The sequence below is a fragment of the Stegostoma tigrinum genome, chromosome 4, assembly GCF_030684315.1.
Source record: "Stegostoma tigrinum isolate sSteTig4 chromosome 4, sSteTig4.hap1, whole genome shotgun sequence".
Taxonomy (NCBI): domain Eukaryota; kingdom Metazoa; phylum Chordata; class Chondrichthyes; order Orectolobiformes; family Stegostomatidae; genus Stegostoma; species Stegostoma tigrinum.
This window is the reverse complement of record NC_081357.1, coordinates 103,511,227-103,533,821: the sequence shown is the minus strand read 5'-3', so window position 1 is coordinate 103,533,821 and position 22,595 is coordinate 103,511,227. Positions and strand designations below refer to the sequence as shown.

Genomic DNA, 22,595 nt, shown 5'->3' with positions numbered 1-22,595 from the left:
GAGGCAGAACCAAAAGCAAGTTAATTTCGACAGAAACAAGTTGTAGTTCAGACAGGAAGATCGATGCCAGCAGATGTGCTATTTAGCAGCTTAAAAGTAGTCAAATCCTTGAATTTATTTCTTAGAGTTCAGTGTGGAATGTCATTGAGTCATCCTGGGTGGGCTGTCTGTGTTGGGGAAGGACAATAACTGAAAGAAGCATAGCTGGTGAATGTGCAGAAAGTTACCAAAAGAAAATATGAGCAACTTTGACAGTTCAGTTAGACATTTTACAGTGAAGAAAGAAGTGATGCTTTCACTGGAATTATCTGTAAAGCATATTGCAGGGAAAGAGTTGTTTTTTTATCTGTTTTTGATAATATCTTTCCAAATTGTCTTTTGTTTCAAAATACATGAGTAGTCTCTTTTCAACGTGTTGAATAACTGACCACCATAGTAAACTAAATTGTAAAATTAAAATTCATGGTCTTTCAAGCCTGCACTATGGAAGCTGACTTGTGCTATATCACTATAATTTGGGATCATATCTCAAGAAAAAAAATAAACTGAGAAAAGTACGAGCCATGTCTTAAATCTTGCCATTTTGCTTGTGAATTATTACTTTTAAAGAAAAATATTGTGGTGTTCAAAATAAACATGCTTCAGTGATTATTGATAATATTTTCAATCATGAAACAGTTTTCGTGGTGGCCTTTCCTGTTTTCAATGTAGATGAAACAAATTATCCTAAAAGCACTATTAGAAATAGTTTTGTTTTATTAGCATCAAATAGCCAAAGAAATGACCATTTCTTTGTATGTTAAGATCTTCAATTAGTTTGTTTTAAAGATAATTTTATTGGCAAAACTATATTTAACACAATTCAAAAGAAATGAAAAATCAGACTATTTTAAGTTTTTATTCAATTGGTACATGTATCAAAACACGTGTTTTAGTTATTATTTATGCAAGGAATGCATTCTACTAAGGACACTTGTTAACTTGCCACATACTTTGTGCAAAAATAATGAATTTGTGTTTTGTGGCTCCAAACTGATTTTATTTTAAATAACTTTAATTCTAAAGACTCATCAGATTGAAGCATTTGCTGACCTTTGTCCTCAGTGAGTAGGATAGTCATTGTTCTGATTTTCAGGCTACATCAGTTACTTCATTCCCAGTCAGTGCCAAAGATCCCTTGTGCACGATCCCTGAGCTCTATACCAAGTAAGATCTGTATGATGCATACAGTAAGCAGCCATGTGAAATTGTCCAGGGTCTCAGCATTAATGCAAATGTCAAGTTGTTTACTGGAAATACCTTGAGGTCTTTGTATCCCTCGACTTCAGGATAAAAAATAACCACCAGCACATTAAGCAAAGTGGCATTTGTTGTGAAATTTTCAGATAATTGCAAAGGACAAAGCAAAGATAAATACACCATATTTTATTAATTAATGTTTCACTGAAAGATTTTTGCACACTGTCTAATATTTGCATTCACACTTCATTAACTCTTATCCTGACATTGAATTTGGATCAGCATCCAGAGCACAGAATTTAAATCTGAATGAGACTCTGCTGCCCAGGTTGCAGAACAGAAATTGCTGCTCAAGACTGAAAAAACTGCAGATGCTGTAAATCAGGAACAGAAAACAGAAATTGCTGGAAAAGCTCAGCAGGTCTGGCAGCATCTGTGGAGAGAAATCAGAGTTAATGTTTGGGTTGAGTGACCCATCCTCAGAACTTTTTTTCAGAAATAACTTTTAAACTGACAAAAGATGGCGGAATATACTTTTCTAAATTTTTAACCCACAGCCTGAGGTCAGATTCTAGAAGTTTTGAGTGATACCATTGATTCAAATGCATTTTTTTTGCACACTTGGATACTTCAATCATTAGGATTAACAAGATAATCATAATTGATCAACATTATCAAATCCATAGCATTCAGACCTGTTGCCAAAGACCTGAAATGATTGAATAACGAGCATCTTGGAACTGGTTTGAAGTCAATCGAAGTAGCTGAGATGATTACTGCAGACATGAGCCATGGCAAAAGCTGTGCTCCTTGAGTTCTACATGTGCTACAATCTGATTACATGGCATAATTCAAGAGCATCTGCTAATAGATTGTTCATGATTTTAACCCAGTGAGAGAACTTGCAGATGATGGTGTTTGGAGCCTACAAATAAAGAAGACTTATCGAAAGGACTTTGAGCCAGGCTGAAGCACAAAGCTCTTTTTCAAAAATAGTTGGGCAACTGATTATGCTCTACTGCTGTTCAGGAAATTCTACCCCCAACCCTCCCAATGAGTGAAGTTGCAGTGAGGGAGCTTGAGATGCCTGAACTTGGAAAATCATGCAAAGTTGTTGTTTTTTGAACAATTTCTCTGTCTTTGGGAAAGATTTCCAAGTAGTTCTAAGAGCAGTCAATGTTTTGTAAAGCTCACTTGCACCCGTCAACATATTGTATGCTCTTTTGGTCAGAAGTGTATAACTTGTCAGACAGTGAATACATCTGATAGTGATGAACAATTAATTACTTTTGTAAATGAATCCTACAATCTTTCACTGAACTGCAATCAAATGCTATTCCACCAGTGTAATATAAAGAAGTCACTGGTGAAAAGGCCAAGACGTTTAGTCTTTTAATTGCAAGTAAATATATTGCTAGACCTAGGTTCTCTTTCATTTTCTCTGTGCTATTTAACTGTGAAATTAAGAGATCCCTATAGAGTATTTAGTTAACAACTGTGTGCATAAGAGGAAAATTCATGTGGAGCTAACTGCTTTCATCAACAACGTACTTTTAAAGCGAAAGGTTAATTTCAGCCATAAATTTTCTCAAATTAACATAATTATCACTGAGTTGAAGAGAGATCCACCTTAGAAAAGCTAGGCTTTTGTTGGTGTTTGTGGCTGAAGGAACATTGTGTTTTATGTGTGAGCCTTTTGAGACAGCTCAGTTAATTCCTGATTACTTGTACTGCCTCAGTGGAATTTCATTGTACTGAAAAAAAGTGAAGAAATCTATTGTACTTGATCCCTCTGAAAACCAGGAGAAAAGGTTGCTTGGGTCTTGTAATTGTAGCTGTGACCTGTGACCTGTTAACGGCTGGACTATTTGATTCCAAGTAACATTTTGTTTACGAGCATCGTATTAGTAATTTCAGCATGAAGAATGACAGGTTAAGGCGGCTGTCATAAACATCAGTTAAAAAATTGTGTTTCTATTATCATTAATTAATCTAACACTGCAGGGAAAAGTCAGTTACCATGAAAAATTTAACTGGAAATTGCATTATCTGGTGTCATTTTGCGAGCACTTAACCTGAATATGTCAAATTCCTTGATAACAAAGTGTTGGAGCTGGATGAACACAGCAGGCCAAGCAGCATCTTAGGAGCACAAATGCTGATGTTTTGGGCCTAGACCCTTCATCAGAGAGGGGCCTAGGCCCGAAACATCAGCTTTTGTGCTCCTAAGATGCTGCTTGGCCTGCTGTGTTCATCCAGCTTCACACTTTGTTATCTCGGATTCTCCAGCATCTGCAGCTCCTATAATCTATGTCAAATTCCTTTGTCCCTTATTTTCAGTGACATGTTAATATGTGTATAGCAAGCTGCTTGCAATAGAGATTCAAGCTTTCATCAAAATAGCAAACAAAGGAAATTGATATAGGCAGACCTCTAGGGCTCTCTGGAAATGCAAATAAACAAGCCACGTGATAGAAAGAACATGTTAACATGTTATCATTACAAATCCAAACAAAAATCCAAACTCTGGTACAGTAGTATGACAGACATTCTGTGCATCCTTGATGCCCTTATATTTGATTTAGTGATTGATCTGCACCAACAAATATTCTTTATTTTGAATAAACTTGTTCTTTGTCAGTTTGGTTAACGTAGTTAATTCAGTTAGAGTTGCAGAGAGATTTCAGAACCACATAGTGGTCTTCGGTGTCATGATATTCTGACAGCAAACGTAGAAGCATATATAGTGAATGTTTACTGAGCAATTTACAATCGTGAATGCTCATATAAAACAATCGTGAAGATCTGAAATCTGATTGTGATTAGGATGTATTAAAATTTGAGACTTCTGAAGCTTCTGAACTCTCTCTTGCTGAAATAAGGCCAATAACTTCTCTATTAAGGCCTCTGAACTGTGCCTCAAGTCATCCAGCTTCTGCCATCCCTGGTCTTTCACATCTCAGGTCATGGCTGAGATCAGTGCAGTCCCACAGCCTCTTCTGTAAGATTTCCCATGCAACTGAAAGTCAATCTGCCCATTGGGATTGGATTCCAAGTGGCAAACATCTTACATACACTGTGAAGTTTTGTAGGGAGAGGTCAACCATTCTGGTTTTCCATACACACCTCAGTCCGCAAGCAGGCTGAAAGCTTGCAAATCCCCTCAAGGTCTTGAATAGTGAGCAAAATCAGCTCTACTGTCTGCCTTTAAGAAAAACCCACATGATGTTTAATTTGAAGCTTTATCCCCTCCCTTTTTCTATTTCCCGCGCCCTCATACCGTAGCAATGTTTCTACTGGGGCAGTGACTCTTCAGTTTTGTTAACTGCTTAGTGTTCCTGAGGTATGAGCCCAGGTAATTAGGATGTATTTGTATGACCCTCCATCCAGCTAGAAAGCTGCCATATTATAAAAGCCACTCAATAAACCTTTTATTTAACCAGACCTCCTTTATCAGGTAGCAAGGATGATAAAGACTATTGAGCAAGAGAATTGTGCAGGACCTCCATCAACAAATGGCGATGGTCAGTTAGGGGAGGTGAAGCACTGAAATAGACTCTTGCTAGAATTGAAGATCTCCTTGGTGGAGAAACAGCTGATGGGGAGTGGGGAGAGCCAAGCAAAGGAATTTCTTAGCCCAATGTAATTTTCTTGATGTGAATGCTGTGTATGGTTCTTGTTTATCCTTAGGTTTCCTTCATGTTTGCATTGACCCAGTGCCAGAGGAACAAAGAATCCTTCCTTAAAAATTTTTGAATCACCCATGTTTTCAGATCTCATGTTACATTTCGTTTCTCTTGTGTCCTGGCCAGTATCGATCCCTTGACTGACATGACTACAGATAGATCAATCGTTCGTTTGTATCAATCGATTTTCAGTGGGACATTGAAGTGAATGTAAAGCAAGGACTTCAGCAGTACTCTGTTGACTGTGAAGTAATTTGGATGTTCCTGTAATTTTCTGACCAGTTGTGTGGGCTTCCAACGTCTGTGCACAACAGTGACATTGAGAATCAATGAAGTTAGCAGCGTGCTGATGCTGTTTGCAGAGCACGCATGCACAGGTTATAATGATTGTTGGTCACAAGGATGTTGACTGTATTCTTTTGTTCCAATTTATTGTTAGTTCATTCAACACTTTATAGAACAATTCTGCAGAATCTTGGTTGACATTATGAATGGAGGAAGTGTCAACACACATCTGTGTCATTACTGTGTCAGTTATTATAACATAAACATGGAATCTTTTTCAGGTCGTGTCCTAATTGATTCAAGAGTAGTATAAATGTAGAATATGCCATAGTTTTGCTTTGGAACAGGACCAAGGGTCAAGACCTAAATCTATCTCAGTCAGAATGGGATTGATCCTTAAGCTGCTACCATTACTTTGAACCACATGACCACCACACAGTCTATTGAGCCCAATAAACATGAATTCCTTCATTTTAAAAGTGTTATTTAACCAACTTATTTAAAACTGATTAAGTATTCACACCACCAAGCAGCTTCTAGCCAGAAATTTCTTTTAGGTTGTGATTACTGTATATGGTTTCAAAAAAAATCTATGGTTTAAACAAAGAGTTCTACTCAACACAATACCAGTTCCTGAATCAGATGCTGTTTGACTTTCAGGTTTGCTTTCTCTAGTTTTTTTTCAGCCATTTCTTCAGGAGCTGCTGAATGATTCTTCAGTCCCAGCAGGCTCTCTGTTGCTTTGACCAAATGCATAATCTTCATGTGTCAGTCTGAACAGTTTTGGGTGGTGTCACTCTTGGGTTACATCTGAGTTTACTTGCCTATAAAACACATGTGTAGGTGGATTGTGACCTTTGTTATGATTGGGAAGGAAGGATACTTTTCCTCTTGTACTGAGCTCAGGCAAATAAGAGCTTACTGGAATCTACTTCATTTTTCTTCTTGGTCAAATATATTCTTGGCAACATTGAGCTTTACTTCCTACAGGTCATAATCGGTTTCTGTTATTTAACAGTTTGAAGAGCAAAATAAAGATTTCTTCATCGCCTGTAAGAATGGTCATCAGTTTTCTAGTATGTCATGGCAATGTTTGGTTTTTGAAATGATACTTCCAGCTTGCATAATGACAGAAAATTTTTCCATTCCTTTCAGGCTGACTGGTTTCAATTTGCCTTCGCCTGTCATCAGTAGCAAGAATTGGCTGCGGCTACACTTCACGTCAGACAGTAACCATCGACGCAGAGGATTTAATGCACAATATCAAGGTGAGAAGGTTCCCAAGTCGAATTGAAGCAAATTACCTGACTTCTCATGAGTTTATTGGCTGAAAAACAACACCTTATCACAAATGAAGGCAGAACGGCAGAAGAACAGTTGTCCGTGACTGGTGGTGTTCCACAGGGGTCTGTGCTGGGACATCTTCTGTTTGTGATATGTATATAAATGACCTGGATGAAAATGTAGATGGGTTGGTTAGTAAGTTCGCAGACATAGCAAAGATTGGTGGAGTTGTGGATAGGTCACAAGGTTGTCAAAGGATACAATGGGATATAGATCACTTGCAGTTGTGGGCGGAGAAATGGCAGATGGAGTTTAATCTGGGTGAATGTGAGGTGTTGCACTTTGAGAGATCAAATGTTCAGGAAAAATATACAGTTAATGGCAGGTCCCTGAAAAGCATTGATGTATGGAGTGATCTTGGAGTTCAAGTCCACAGATCCCTGAAAGCGGTCAGGCAAGTAGATAGGTTGGTGAAGAAGTTGTATGGTATGCTTCCCTTTATTTGCTGGTGATTTGAGTATAAGAATCAGGATGTCATGTTGCAGCTTTACATGGCTTTGTTTAGGTCACACTTAAAGTACTGTGTTCAATTCTGGCCACCACATTACAGGATGCATGTGGAGGCTTTGGAGAGGATGCAGAAGAGGTTTAGCCAAATGCTATCTGGATTAGTGCATTAACCAAAAGGAGAGGCTAGATAAACTTGAATTGCTTTCTCTGGAGTGGTGGAGGCTGAGGGGATACTTGAAAGAAGTCTGTAAAATTGTGAGATGCACAGATAGGGTTGACGGTCAGAATCTTTTTTCCCAGAATAGAAATATCCAATATTTAGGGGCTATGCATTTAAGGTGAGAGGGAGAAAATTCAAAGGAAATCTGAGGGGCAAGTTTTTTACACTGAATGGTCAGAGTCTGGAACATGGTGCCAGGGGTGCTAGTAGAGGCAGATAAAATAGAGGCATTTAAGGGACTTTTAGGTCAGCACATGAATATGCAAGAAATGGAGGGACCTGGGCCAAGGGCAGGCAGAAGGGATTAGTTTAATTTGATATCATGTTTGGAACAACATTGCTGTCCAAAGGGCCCATTCCTGTGCTCTACAGTTCTATGTGATAAATAAAAATGCAAACTCCCAACAATGGCAGGTTGAATAGAAAATATAGTGATCAAAATGTTCAGCAGGAGTAGTCATCATCTGATGGAAAAATGAAGGTTGTTTTCAGAAGCGTGAACAAAGAAAGGGTCCCACATGAAACGTTAATTCGTTTTTCTTGTTCACATGTTTGTTGCTCACTGCTTTTTGAAGTGGAAAGGTTGGATGCCTTTTTCTCCTATTAAGAAAAATATTTCAAGATCTTTTTGTTTCGGCAGGACTAGGTTATGAAACCTTTCTTTCCTCATTCAGCATTGATTTTTCAGAGCTGTGAGAGTGACTGAGAGGTCAGTGGGAGAAACATCAATGTTTTCCTAAGGCAGGTCTCTGGAAATTTGGAAAAGTAAAGTTGTGATGAGAACCCCTGTCCGTCAGCATGCTAAGGTTGTGTCTTTGTTTTATGCCCTTCCTTTTCAGTTGTACTCCTGAGAAAAACAACATTGAGGTGGAGATTAAATGTATATCACATGCTCTCCATCACAGTTCAAAAGAGACTTTATCAGCCATGCTTTTGTATCAAATTAGGTCAACATTTTTTCCCCCCACTGAAATCGCAGGTGACAATGTCTATGTGAGAAAATCGCAAGTTTCCACGAATATTATCAACAGGCAAATAATGTTAATCTTTTGGTTTCTTGATGCTTCAGAGTTAAATTATGTTTAAAACATTATGTTTGCATACACAGTTATGGTTGTGATCAATGCAATCTGTTGAACTGCATTTTACCTTTTAACACTTTGTTGAGTACAGATTCATTAATGTTCATCATAGAGTCATAGAGTTGTATAGCATGGAAACAGACCCTTTAGCCAAACCCGAGAAGAATCTAGTCCCATTTGCCAGCATTTTGCCTGTATGCCTTTAAACCCTTCCTATTCATGTGCCCATCCAGATACCTTTTAAATGTTGTTATTGTACCAGCCTCCACCACTTCCTCTGGTAGCTCATTTCATATGCGCACCACCCTCTGCATGGAAAAGTCGCCCCTTAGGTCCCTTTTAAATATTTCTCCTTTCGCCTTAAACCCATGCCTTCTAGTTTTGGGCTCCCCGACCCTGGGGATAAGACCTTGGCTATTCATCCTATCCATGCCCGTCATGATTTTATAAACCTCTATAAGGTCACCCCTCAGGCTCCAACACTCCAGGGAAAATAGCCCCAACTTATTTAGCCTCTCCCTATAGCTCAAACCCTCTAACTCTGGCAACACCCTGATAAGTCTTTTCTGAACAATAAAGACTGTTATGGGTTTCAACAGATTCTGCAATGTCAACTCTCTTATGAATTAGAATTAACCATTGCTCAATGAAAGTTAAGCTTTATTGCTGCAAAGGAATCCATGATCAAATTTTATGGCCAGACTGCACTGTGAACAGTGGGCTGACGTTCTGCAGGCTGATCTTTTGTGTCAATGCTGAGTTGTGAGAGTCAATGAGAGCAGCTAGAGCCTTAGGTTTTCAAAGAAGCAGTCTCTAAAATGTTCTTATGGAGAAACAAAATATCTTTGAACTGGAAAAAAAAACTATGTCTAAAATTGAATTGTTCAAGCTAATGAAAGTTAGTTGAGGATTTTCAATGGAAATCCTTTCACATACACAAAACAAAAATCAACATTTAGAATGGAATTCTAGATACAGTAGACACAAAAATCTTCCTTGGGATTTAAGATGATCAGCAGTAACAATAGGGGGCTGTTGAGGTTTTCTGGATGACTGAATGATGTTGGAGATAAAACTGGGGGGCAAGATGTGTGAGATCATTATGAGGTGGTGCAGAACCCACCAGAAATGTGCAGTAGATGCTTCAAATTGGTCATTGTTCCTTTGACTCTCTACACCCTTTTACTTCAGGGCCTCTCTTCATTACAACCTAGCCTCGTGGGAGTGGGGGCTGAGCTGTATTCAGGAAGGACAGATCTACATGTGACAGATAATTTTGGACAGAATAATTACAGGCCTGCATCAAAAATGAAAGTTTTTGTTCAAAAAAGATGCCCCTGGACATAGGGTCAGGAGCAATAAGAATGTGATAATAAAGTGTGAAGCTGGATGAACACAGCAGGCCAAGCAGCATCAACCTCTGATGAAGGGTCTAGGCCCGAAACATCAGCTTTTGTGCTCCTGAGATGCTGCTTGGCCTGCTGTGTTCATCCAGTTCCACACTTTATTATCTTGGATTCTCCAGCATCTGCAGTTCCCAATAACTCCGATAGGAATGTGATTCGAGGTTTAAAGTAAAATCACAGTATTCTTTCCACTTCATAATCATTGCAGGCTATGTTCCCAATCTCCAAATTCACCTATGATTGTCACCAGTACTCTACCTATCAATCCAATATTGCAGATATTCTCTTCCCATTGAAGCCAAGCCTGTCCTCGGTTAAGCTGCCCCCTCACCACCTCCTTGTCACCTTGCCTTCTCATGCACATTAAACATCCTCGTTGGCCCTGCCTGAAATGCAGTAGCTTGATTTCCAATGCTTCCTCTTCAGTGAGCTACCTGCAGACCCCTCTTAGGAGCTACTCACTCCAATGTGTCCCAATGCCCACTTTAGTCCTTTGGTGCCTCATTTAGTTGCAGGGAATTCACTTTGTGCCCAGTTGGCTCTATTATGACGAGTGGAGCAATAAATGTTTAAACATTTTTATTAGCTCCCTTGTTGTTCAAAGTTTTTATTTGGGTTTTCCTCTTTATGTTTGAGTACTTGGTTCAAATTTCTGTGGCCTGATTCTAGTCAAGGTCCATTACTGGTATGGATTTCACCTTAATTCTGTCAGATTTCAGTCAAAATGCTAGCTGACAAGTTTTGAATAATCAGGCTTGCAATTTAGTTTTCTGTGCTAATTTCTAAAATCAGCAAATAGCGATTGGCAGGTGGAAGGAAGATTGTTGATGGGAATGCAGACAGTTTAAATGAGCCCTCTGCCTGTTCTGATTTCAGGTCTGTTTTGGGCTAGAAGCATTAGAACAGTGGATTTGTGACAATTATTTATGAATGTATCCCACCAAAGTTATCTGAAAAAAAATTAAGTGCCGATGCTGGTGTAATTCCAGCCTCTTCGAGTGTGAGGGTGTAACCTGTTTCTCAGGCTTTAAATAGAAGCTGAAAACATATGGTTCCAATATTTCTTTCCCTGAAGTGGGCCTGGCAGGATCTTCCTCCTGGAAATTGTCTGCTCTTCAGTTCTGTCTTAGCTCCCTTACAACAATGTAGTGGGTCGTCCCTTTTGGCTTGTCGACAACAGTGGAAAAAACTAATTTTATTGAGCTTCTGAGCAATGTAACTTTGGATTCCTTTAATAACAATATTAAACTAAGCTAGTTGCTGCAGCTTTTGTTCCACTGAAAATCAAATTCTAATAGCTATTATTAGAAAGGTTTTCCATGAGAATTGAATATTTGGATTTGTCAAAATTCTTGTGAATAGATGTTCCAACCAGTAACTTGATAAATTACGCCCTATGAATTTATTAAGTACCAGCAAAAGTTTGAGTGTTCGACAGTATCTTCTGTTGGCCATAATTGTACATGAACTTAACTGTATACTAATCATTCTTGGAAGTTTTCTGTCAAATTCAAACGCCTTGCAATTTTTCAGCTTCCAAGTATTTTCAATACCCATCAGGTCTCACTCAGTTCAGAGGCATGCCTTCACATACTGAATCATTCATAACTTTTGACTTTTCTGCAGCATAAAAAAGAGGATATTTCCACACAATCACACATATTTAGCATTCATCACACTTATTGTTCAGCACTGATTTGATTATCCTTTGCAGCATTAGATTAAATTGCCTCTCAATCTCAACTTTTCAAGACGTGTGGTGTTTCTCAGAGAATCGCCTCTTTCAGGCTCTGGTAAACAAGGACAATGACATGGATTTTCACTCACGAGACCAGCAGCTTTAGTCAGGATATCTACAAAACAGGTAGACTCATCTTTGTTCAAAAAGCCCCTTGGCTGCAATTTTTGTTCCATTAATGGGGTGGAGGAGGTGACAATAAAGTCAGGCCTGACAATATTGAAAGCAGATTGTAGGCAGTCATGGAGGCAGGTGAGTGCTAAGACAGGTTGTTTAGAATGCCCACGTTTGATCTCTGGATTTGTTTATAAAACTGTTGGACCATCCAGCACTCGTGCTTCAGAGCTCACCCATCCCATACCTCCTCCATACCAACTCATGCTCCCTCATGTCACCTTTTTTGCAGCTCAGTTAACGTCTGACAGACATCAGGAATCATGTGGAAGTAAATTCCATGACTGTAAAATGGAAGAGCAGAGGAAGGCTACTTGACCCATTGATTCTGCTGTGCCAATAAATAATACCAAGGCTGATCAGATAATCCTGAAATCCGCTTTCCTGCCTTTTCTCCAATTGCCCTTGAATCAAGTACTGATTAAAATTCCGTCTTTCTCAGGCTTGCATGTACTTAATGACCCAATCGCTATGGCACCCTGTAGCATTGAATTCACATGGATTCACTACTGTCTGAGAGTAGAAAGCTCTCCTCATCTCTATCCTTAATGTGTGACTCTTTATTCTGAGTTTATATCCACGGTTCCTAGACTCGCTTAGAAGAGGAAACAACCTCTCCATCAAAGAAGGTTTACCAGGTACAGAAGGCTTACCTTATGAAGAGAGGCTGAATAGATTGAGCCTATTCTCATTGGCGATCAGAAGGATGCTAGGCAATGAGAAACATGCGAGATTCATAGAGGATGTGACAGCATAGAAATGGAGAGAGAGTGAGGTAGTGGGAACTGCCAATTCTGGAGTCTGAGATAACAAGGTGTAGAGCTGGATGAACACAGCAGGCCAAGCAGCATCAGAGGAGCAGGAAATCTGACGTTTCGGGTCTGGGCCTTTCTTCAGAAATGGGGGAGGGGAAGGGGATTCTGAAATAAGTAGAGAGAGGGGGAAGGCGGATGGAAGATGGATAAAGGAGCAGATCATTGGAGGGAAGACAGACCGGTCAAAGAGGAGGGGATAGAGTCAGTAAAGATGAATGCAGGTGGGGAGTTAGGGTGGAGATTGGTCAGTCCAGGGAAGATAGACAGGTCAAGGAGGCGGGATGAGGCTGGTTGTTAGGAGGTGGGGGTGGGGCTTCAGGTGGGAGGAATGGATAGGTGGGAGGAAGGACGGACAGGTTAGGGAGGTGGGAATGAGCTCGGCTGGTTTTGGGATGCGGTCAGGGGAGGGGAGATTTTGAAGCTTGTGAAGTCCACATTGATACCATTCGGCTGCAGGGTTCCCAAGGGAAATATGAGGTGCTGCTCCTGCAATCTTCGGGTGGCATCGTTGTGACACTGGAGGAGGCCCAGGATGGACATATCGTTTTGTGGCACACCTACACACAGTTCACGACAAACGATTGCACCTCCCAGTCATGAACCACTCCAACTCCCCCTCCCACTCCTTGGATGACATGTCCATCCTGGTCCTCCTCCAGTGCCACAATGATGCCACCCGAAGGTTGTAGGAACAGCACCTCATACTTCGCTCTTTTATCCATCTTCCATCTGCCTCCCCCCCTCTCTATTTATTTCAAAACCCCCTTCCCCTTGCCCATTTCTGAAGAAAGGCCCAGACCCGAAACGTCAGATTTCCTGCTCCCCTGATGCTGCTTGGCATGCTGTGTTCATCCAGCTCTACACCTTGTTATCTCAGACTCCAGTATCGGCAGTTCCTACTATCTCACTCTCTCTCCATTTCTATGCTGTTACATCCTCTATGAATCTCGCATGTTTCACATTGCTTCTCATTCTTCTGATCGCCAATGAGAATAGGCTCAATCTATTCAGCCTCTCTTCATAAGACAAGCCTTCTATACCTGGTAAACCTTCTTTGATGAGCCTCCAATGTCACTACATATTATGTTGGAGAAGGGGACCTAAATTGTTCACAGCATTCTAGCTGTGTTCTGGCTAGCGCCTTGTACAGTTTTAGCAAGATTCACTATTTTTATACTCCATTTACCTCTACTGAACTTGAATTCTAGCTTTTTGTGATTCATGCACAAGTACTCCCAAACACTATACCTCTCTGCAGTTTTTCTCCATTTAAATAATATTCAGTTCTTCTATGCTTCATTGCCAAATGTAGAACTTCAAATTTTCCCACATTGTATTTCATCTGCCAAGTTTTTGCCCAATCACTTCAACCTGTCTGTATCCCTTTATCGATTTCTTGTGTCAGCCTCACTACTTACCTTCCCATTTATTTTCATGTTATCCACAAACTTGGCAATAGTGCATTCACTTTAATCACTTGGCCAGAGTATTAAGGTAGTGGCCCTCGAAGTAGTGGATGCAATAATAGTCAGCTTCCGTGATTCTTTAGACTCTGGAACAGTTCCTATGGATTGGTGGCTAATGTTATTCTACTATTTAAAAAAGGAGGTAGAGAGAAAGCAGGGAATTATAGATAACCTAACCTGACATATGTAGTGGGGGCAATGTCCATAATAAAAGATTTAATAGCAGACCACTTGGAAAATGGTGATATTTGTGAAAGGTAACTCATGTTTGACAAATCTAGTTGAATTTTTTCAGTTTGTAACTAGTAGCATCAATAATGGGGAACCAGCAGATATGTTTTTTTTCAAATTTCAGAAGGCTTTCAACAAGGTCCCATATAAGGGAATAATATGCCAAATTAACACTTGTGGGATTGGGATAACACATTGACTTGGATAGAGACTTGGTTGTCAGACAGGAAACAAAAATTTAGAAATTCTTTTTTCAAGTTACATCCTGTGACTAGTGGGTACTGCAGGGATCAATGCTTGGACCCCAGCTGTTCACATTATATGTTCATGTTTTAGATTTGGGAATTTAAATGTTATATCTCCAAGTTTGCAAATGACACAAATCTGGCTGGGAAAGTCAACTGGGAGGAGGATGCAGTGATGCTTCAATGTGATTTGGACAAGTTGAGTGAGTGGGCAAATGCATGGCAGTTGAAGTACACTTGTGGATAAATGTGAAGGTTTCCACTTTGAAAAGAAAAGCATGAAGGCAGATTATTATTTACGTGATGATAAATTTGGAAAGGGGAGGTGCACCGAAACTTGTGTGCCCTTTTACACCAGTCACGGGAAGGAAGCATGCAGGTTCAGCAGGCAAGGAAGAAGGCAAATGTTACATGCAGCTACAGGAGCAGGGATGTCTTGCTGCAATTGTACAGGGCCTTGATGAGGTCAGCTGGACTATTGTGCTATTGTGCGCAGTTTATATCTTCTTACCTGAGGAAGGATATTCTGTATATGTGGGGAGTGAAACAAATGTTTTCCAGACTGTTCCTGGGATACAGGGCTGATGTATGAAGACAGACGGGATTAGTTAGGACTATATGCACTGGGATTTAGAAAAATACGGAGGCAATCTCATAGAAACTGATAAAATTCTAACAGAACTAAACAGGGTAAACACAGGAAGGATATTCCTCATGATTCAAGAACCCAAAACCAGTGGGTCTTAGGTTAAAGATATGGGTCGGCCATTTAGGACTGAGATGAGGAGAAATTTCTTCATCTAGAATGAGAAGAGCCTGTGGAATTGTCTTCCACAGAAAGTGGTTGAGGCCAAAACATTGAATGTTTAAATGAAAAGGTTAGATATAGTTATTATGGCTTCTGAGAAGAATGGCTATGAGGAGAAAGTGGGAACAGAGTACTGAGTGGGATTATAGTAAATATAGAAGCAGGCCGAATGGCCTTCTCCTGATCTTAAGTTTTCAATGTTTCTTTCTATTTTTCTCAATCTTGAACTTCTGAATTTCTTATTAATTAAAAATTGCCTCTGTCTCTTTGGCTTTTTTTGCAATAACTCATGTTAATGGCTTATTTTGCATCTGAAATATTCTTTCATAGACTTTATTGTTCACTTATCATTGAAATGTATTCATGATGCTCGTGGTGCAAACTGACCATGGTTTTTTCATTGTATTTTATGTTAATAAATGAGACCAATTAATGAATCATGCAAGTATTTCCCTTCATCAAAAAGCAACTCAAAGTGTTAAAGTTATTCTAATATTGAAGAACTTCAAAATAACAACCTTTTTTTGCAATAATATGATCCTGAAATGTGAAGTCCTATAATAGTAGTAAAAATATTGTAGGGAAGGAGATTTAAAATTCTTTCTGGGATACTGGTGCAGTAGGCAGTTGAAGTGCTGAAGGCAGACCCATGATGCTGTAGGGGTGGGAATTTCAGGATGTTGACCCAGAATAATGAAGGAACCACAACATAGTTTCAAATTAGGATGGCCCGTGGCTTGGAGAGATATTTGCAGTTGGTGAAATTTCCATGTCCCGAGAGTGTTAGCATTTGTTTCACCAAATGGTGGTGATCACATATCTGGAAGATAATATTGAGGGAGCCGTGGTGATTTACTGCAGTGCATCTTGGAGACTATACTGTCAGAATGCATCAGCAGTGGAGGGGCTGAATATCTATTGAATCGAGGGGCTGAATCTGTTGCGGTGGGGTGCCAGGCAAATGGATTTTTGGTCCTAGACGTTGTCATGTGTCTTGAGTTTTGTTGGAACTTCACTACTCCTGCCTCTAATTTGTATGTTTGTAAGTCCGCTATTGATGCCACTCTTAATCACTTCCATCAAATATATCAGAAGGCCGTGTTGATAATTCAATGCCAGGGGTAAAAAAATGCAAACAATGAAACTACCATGCTGGATTGTATACTGCCTTTAACTTGGATGAAAAGGCCGTTCTGTTTTATGAATGACCTTTAAATCTCCAAATAAATCCTCTACAGGAATTTATTGAATGGTAGGAGAACACACATGTATGATATAAGGATTCCTAAACAGGAGCCTTGCAAACTTCCACATTGCAGACCACCTCACTTGCAAAACCACTGCAGCCAGCCAGTCCATGCAGACCTAATTGCTGACATGTGATTCACCATGTTGTGAGAACTATCTGTGCCAAACACTTAACATCCAGGGAGGAAGGTCAGAGGTGGCACAGTTGCAGAATCTCGCCCAGTGTAAGCAAAAACTGTCACCACATTGAAATCTTCACTCGTAAGAAGACCCACAGGCATTGATAGTATCACATTCAGCTTGAGCACATAGGCATAACAAAGGATCTACCACCACCTCTTATCAGCCCAAGTCTGAATGTTACCTGAATGTCACAGACTACTCTTTTTTTTGAGGAGTTATTTAAAAAAGACTGAACAACGTGCAAGCATCACCAAATATTCCCACTCTGACATAATCATGATGCAATTAAAAACCATTGGGCTCAGGACACTTTCAAGGGCAATCTCCCACATCAACATCCTGGACTAAGATGATTGCCCACTGATGTTCTGCTCAGTCTTACTGCAGTCAGTGGAGACATTTCCCTCTCATTCCAACTGATTTCTATTTCCCTGCTGCTCCTTGGTGCTTTGCTTAATTAAATGACGCTCTTGACATCCAGGGGTCATCACTTTTAGTTCACCGTCATGACATTGCTTTTGCCCTGTTTGAACTAAAACTGGAATCACATTTCAACCCAATAAGCCTCAGCCTAGACTAAGCATTGAGGAAGAGGTTAAAAATGAGCATCATCTGATAGGCAGACCGTTGACACTTCCAACTCTTGATGATTGAGAATACACTGATAAGGTGGTGAGTGGCTGCATTGGGCTAGTCCTGCTGGGAAATTTTTCACATTGTCAGATAGATGTCAGCATTTTAGAACAGCAGCTTGGTTAAATGTGGGTTTGTTCTGAAGCATTATATGATTACAGTGGTGATGATTAACAAAACATTGGTAGAAAGCAATAATTCATTTTGTGTGTTGAGCTATTATAATCCAATCTTCCTGATCCTCTCCATCAATGAATAGTTCATTATGATGTGACTTTGTGCCAGCTCTGCATTAGAGTAATGCTCTTCTCACATTTTCAGGCTTGTCTATAATATCCGTGTGCGGCATCTGCTTCTTCTTTACTTTTGGGACTTTTAGCACCAACAGTGAACATTCCACTTCAATTCTTTGTTCTGGCTGCTCCAAGGTTATGAATACAACTTTAATAATAATCTGCATCTTTAAACACCACAACAGACTTTCCCATTATGGCTGGGCTCTTTGGAGACAATTTACCCAAGCCATCAACTTTGAAAGGGCATTACTGGTCAAACCACACAGGTCACTGGCAAAACGCACTGACAGATGTGGTGTTCTGCTGAGTCTCCTGGAGGAATCATTGGAATCGAAGGAATCCTCTGATATGAACTCATTAATCATCAGTATCGTGCAATTACAAGGCACTCCTCTAAGGCTTACTTGAAAATGCTATTCATTATTCATCCAGCATGTATGCATTTCCAGAAGGAGTAACTTTCACAATAAAGAACTTTGGTTTTATTTTTCCCAATAAAGTGTTGCAAAACATTTCAAAAGCATTTCCACAAATGGTTTCATAAATTTCATTGCAATTTCAAATGGCTTCTTTTCATTTGAATGGCCCAAGACAAATTGTCATAATTGGGCTGCATTTCCATTACTTAGCTCGACTCACGACATTCCCGGACTCAGTCAAGAAATCCCAGGTTAGAGTGTCCCATCTATCTCTGTTTTTACTCTGGGAGGCAGTAACAGGATTAAGATGGGCTGACCGACACTCAGACAAGTTCTGAGTGGCCACAGAAACAGTCGAATGACAAGGCTGGTTAAAAGGCACATCGTCATTCTCTGGGACTTCTTCCAGGTTGCTATAGAAGCTGATCCCCCAACAGCACTCACTCCTGACATCCTCTCACTATCCATTGTGCTGTCCAGGTCAACTCATGCCCCTCTCCACACCTAGGTCTCTTTATACCCCAGGTCACTTCCATGGTACCTTTGATCTCCACGCAAGTCCAGATTTCCATACCACCATTCCATGTGTATTCCAATGTAGTCTGCCCTCCACCCTCTCAAGCTACCTCTGTTCCAGTGAACTGGTATCCAATACAGGCAGGCATGAGAAGCCAAGTTGAGATTAAAAAAATCAAGTTCCAAAAATGTATTGCATCTTCCACTCAGACACGTGACATGAAAAGCAAAAAAAAAGTCCTGAAGCCGATTCAAAACAACAAAATCCCTCAAGCGGCTGACCTGTTATAAAAATCTCACCTCAAAATAGTCTTTTTAAATTGTCAGTTAAGCTGTGAACCCAAAACCCCCGAATGAATAATTCTATTCTTTGATATTCAACCAAACATTTATAATGATCTCATAACAGTCCTTGGGAAAATGATAAGATTTCTGTATAAACTGCATGAAGACATTTTAATAACATTCACTGAATGATGTCACGGGTAAAGTAATATCTTTTTCAAAGATAGCAAAAGCCATTTTTAATATATAACAGTGGGAGATTTGAAAACAAAACTTCAGATCACAATTTTTCTTTGGATCTTATCTACCTCTTAAGTGTGTTTACTTGTATTCTGTCAATTCATGATTTATTACGACTCTTGGAAGAGCTATATTGCAGCCTATTTGAACTCAGCAGTAAGTTCAAATGGCCTTGCTGAGCTTGGATTTCCATTCCTTGTAAGTCACATTCCTTTGTCTTTCCCTGCCAATAAAAATTGGATTTGTCAGAAAAGGATGAGTTGGCCGGATGGGGAGCTCATCGTCTATTTGGGCTCCGTTTGCCAGTTTTAATGCACTCTGGGGTCAGGAAAACTATGTAAAATTCCAGCCCATTTTCCTGAGAAATAATTTCACCATTTAATATATGTGAAAATATCTTCCATTCCTAAATATTTCTGGAGAATTGAGCTTATCAGTCTTCAGATTTTACCAATCACTTTAGATCGGTGTTCCAGCTGAACCAATGGATGATTCATTACAGAGCAGAACCTTCTTCCATCTGATTGGTTCTGATGAGCTCTTGCCTTCAGGTTTGGTGGCCAGGGTCTGATGATCAATTGGAAGGTGACATGCTTGCTCGATTTTGCTGAACCACTTGAACAAGACGCAAACGATGTTTTGATGCTAAGGAAGGATCTTTGGCACAACTTTTGGAAGATACACTCTCAAATATTTAATGGAGATGTTACTTCCACATTTTTAATGAAGAGATTTAGTTAGCTCACACTCCAGCAATTGTCACAGTTAACCCAAACTATACCAGTCTAGCTCACCTCTGTATGTTGTGTTGAGATTTGGCGATTTATAATTTACTGTTCAAGGTCATGTCTATGATTTATGGTTCAAGGAAGTCATGTATTTCGCAATCTGTAATGAGCTAAATGGACAGATAATTTGGTGGTAGCAAGTTGTTTGATGTACAAATGTTTGCATTCTCTTTTCTTATAAAACTTATGGAGAGGGTAGATTGTTTATTGTTACGCCCAAAGTACACCACCTCTGACAATGCAGCATTCACTCAGTATAGTTGTCAGAATACTGTTCACAATTTGCATGAATATTGTTCATGAAAAAAAGCTAATGGCCATCTGTCCAACAACTTACATAAACAAAACAGCATCTGTTCATACCTTTAGCCTGGTCAGACTGGGTAGCCATAAAATTCTGCTCAGAACAAACATTGAATGGCGCTTAAAGTTTGTGTTGTTCCCATGCACCTTCTGTCCTTGTCCTTCTGAATGGTAGAAGTTACAGGTTCAGAAGGTGTTATTGAAGGAGACTTGGTCAGTTGCCATAATGTATCTTTCTAGATCATGTGCAATGCTACCAGTAGCATTGGTGATGAAAGGTTAATGTTTACAGTGGTGGGTAGAGTGCAAATCAAGTGTGTTGCTTTGTCCTGGGAAGGATCGAACAACTCATATGTTGTTAGAGCTACAACCATCCAGACAAGTGGGGAGTATTCTATCATACTCTGGCTTTTAACTGGTGGACAAGCATGGCGTATTCAGAAGATATGTTAGTTATTCCAGAAATACTAGCTTCTGACTTACTCTTGGTAGTCACAGTATCCTATATGGCTGGTCCAGTTTAATTTCTGACCATTGATCACCTTGCTATTTTGATCATAAGGAATTGGGTGATGGTAATGCCATTGAACACCAAGCAGAGATAGGTAAATTCTGTTTGTTGGAGATAGTCAACATCTGGCACTTACGTGATATAATTGTTGCTGTGACTGATCAGCCCAAGTCTTAATTTAGTCTAGATCTGGTTGCATGAGAGCAGGGACCACTTCAGGTTCTGAGGAGTTTTGAATGGCATTGAATACTGTATGGAAATAGGAAGTGCCAGGACTGTGACCCAGTGAACATAAGGAGATGGTCATTTATGTCCAGGTTGGGATGTTGTGTGCCTTGCAGGTTAAGCTTGAGGAATTGATGTTTCTTTTCCTTGCTTGTGCTGCCCTTGTCCTTCTTGGTGACAGAGGCCATGAATTTGGAAGGCACAGTCAAAATGTCTTTGCACATTGATGCATGACAACTTTTAAATAGCACACATTGCAGCCATGGTAATTTGGTGGAAGGAGTGTCTATGTAAGGCAACTAATGGGCTGCTGACAAAGTAGACAACTTTGTCAGTGGCATTGCTGACCCTCTTCAGTGTACCTGCAGTCACAACCATCCAGGAAAATGAGATTACTTTCTCATTTGATTTTCTAGACTCCTGGATTACTCTTCCATCTGGTCTGCTCTGTCAGATCAATTCATCTCAAATGCTATCACTCTGCATTAAAATTCTTGATATCCTGGTTCAGGCTGCTATGATCATGCTTGTCCGGTTACTAGTAGTCTTTGATTTGATTTGATTTATTGTAGTCCCGTGTACCAAAGTACAGTGAAAAGCTTTGTTTTTTGGGCAGTGCAGACAGATCATAGCAGACAAGGATATGGAGTTCATGGGACACTTAGACAGAGCAAAGCATACAGGTTACAACAGCACAGGAGTTGCGTAAAGTAAGATCAACATTATTTCAAGTTAGTGAGCCCTTTCATTAGTATAATAATGACAGGGAAGAAGCTGTTCTTGAACCTGTTGGTGCGTGTATTCAAGCTTCTGTATCTTCCGCCTTACAGAAGAGGTTGTAGGCGAGCCGGGGTGGGAGGGGTCTTTGATGATGTTGGCGACTTTCCTTAGGAATGAGAAATGTAAGTAGAATTCATGGATTGGAGGTTAGCTTCCATGATGGCCTGGGCTGTGCATAAAACCATCTGTAATTTCTTATGGTCCTGAGCAGGACAGTTGCCACACCAGACCATTTTGCACCTGGACAGCATGCTTTCTATGGTGCATCTGTAAAAGTTGGCGAGGGTCTTTGTGGACATGCCAGATTTCTTAAGCAGCCTGAGGAGAAACGAGGCATTGTTATCCCTTCTTGACCTTCACGTCTATGTTGAAAGTCCAGGAGAGGTTGTTGGCCTTCATTACTCTTCCCAATTTAACGCTCTCGACCCTTTCCACCTCAGCTCCGTTGATGTAGATGACGGTGTGTCCTCCTCCATTCTTCCTGAAGTCAATGGTCAGGTCTTTTGTTTTTCTGGCATTGAGATAGAGTTTGTTATCATTGCTCAAAGACACCAAGACCTCTTTCTCCTTTCTGTAATCTGACTCATGATTGTTTGATATCCTTCCTACTACAGTGGTGTCATCAGCAAACTTGTTGATGGCATTCATTTGGAATTTAGCTACACAGTCGTGGATGTATAGGCAGTACAGTAGGGGGCTGAGAACACATCGTTGAGGGGCTCTATGTTGAGTGTTATCAAGGAGATGGTGCATTTGTCTGTCTTCATTGATTGTGGCCTATGGGTCAGGAAGCTGAGGATATAGTTACAGAAGGCAGAGCCAAGACCTAGGTCATGGAGTTTTTTAGATTAGTCTGGAGGAGATTATGGTGCTGAAGGTGGAGCTGTAATCGATAAGTACGAGTCTGATCTTGGTGTCCTTGTTATCCAGATATTCCAGGGATGAGTGCAGGACAAGAGAAATGGCATCTGTTGTGGAA

The 22,595-nt window shown here is 40.1% G+C and overlaps 1 protein-coding gene across 1 annotated transcript in view; it reads left to right on the top strand.

Annotated features, from left to right (window-relative positions):
* LOC125452488 (CUB and sushi domain-containing protein 1-like) overlaps window positions 1–22,595 on the top strand; it is a 2,230,063-nt gene that overhangs the window by 1,400,434 nt on the left and 807,034 nt on the right. Inside the window, exon 7 of the mRNA XM_048530978.2 lies at window positions 6,366–6,478. Coding sequence (XP_048386935.1) covers window positions 6,366–6,478 — 113 coding nt within the window. The remainder of the gene's footprint in view (window positions 1–6,365; window positions 6,479–22,595) is intronic.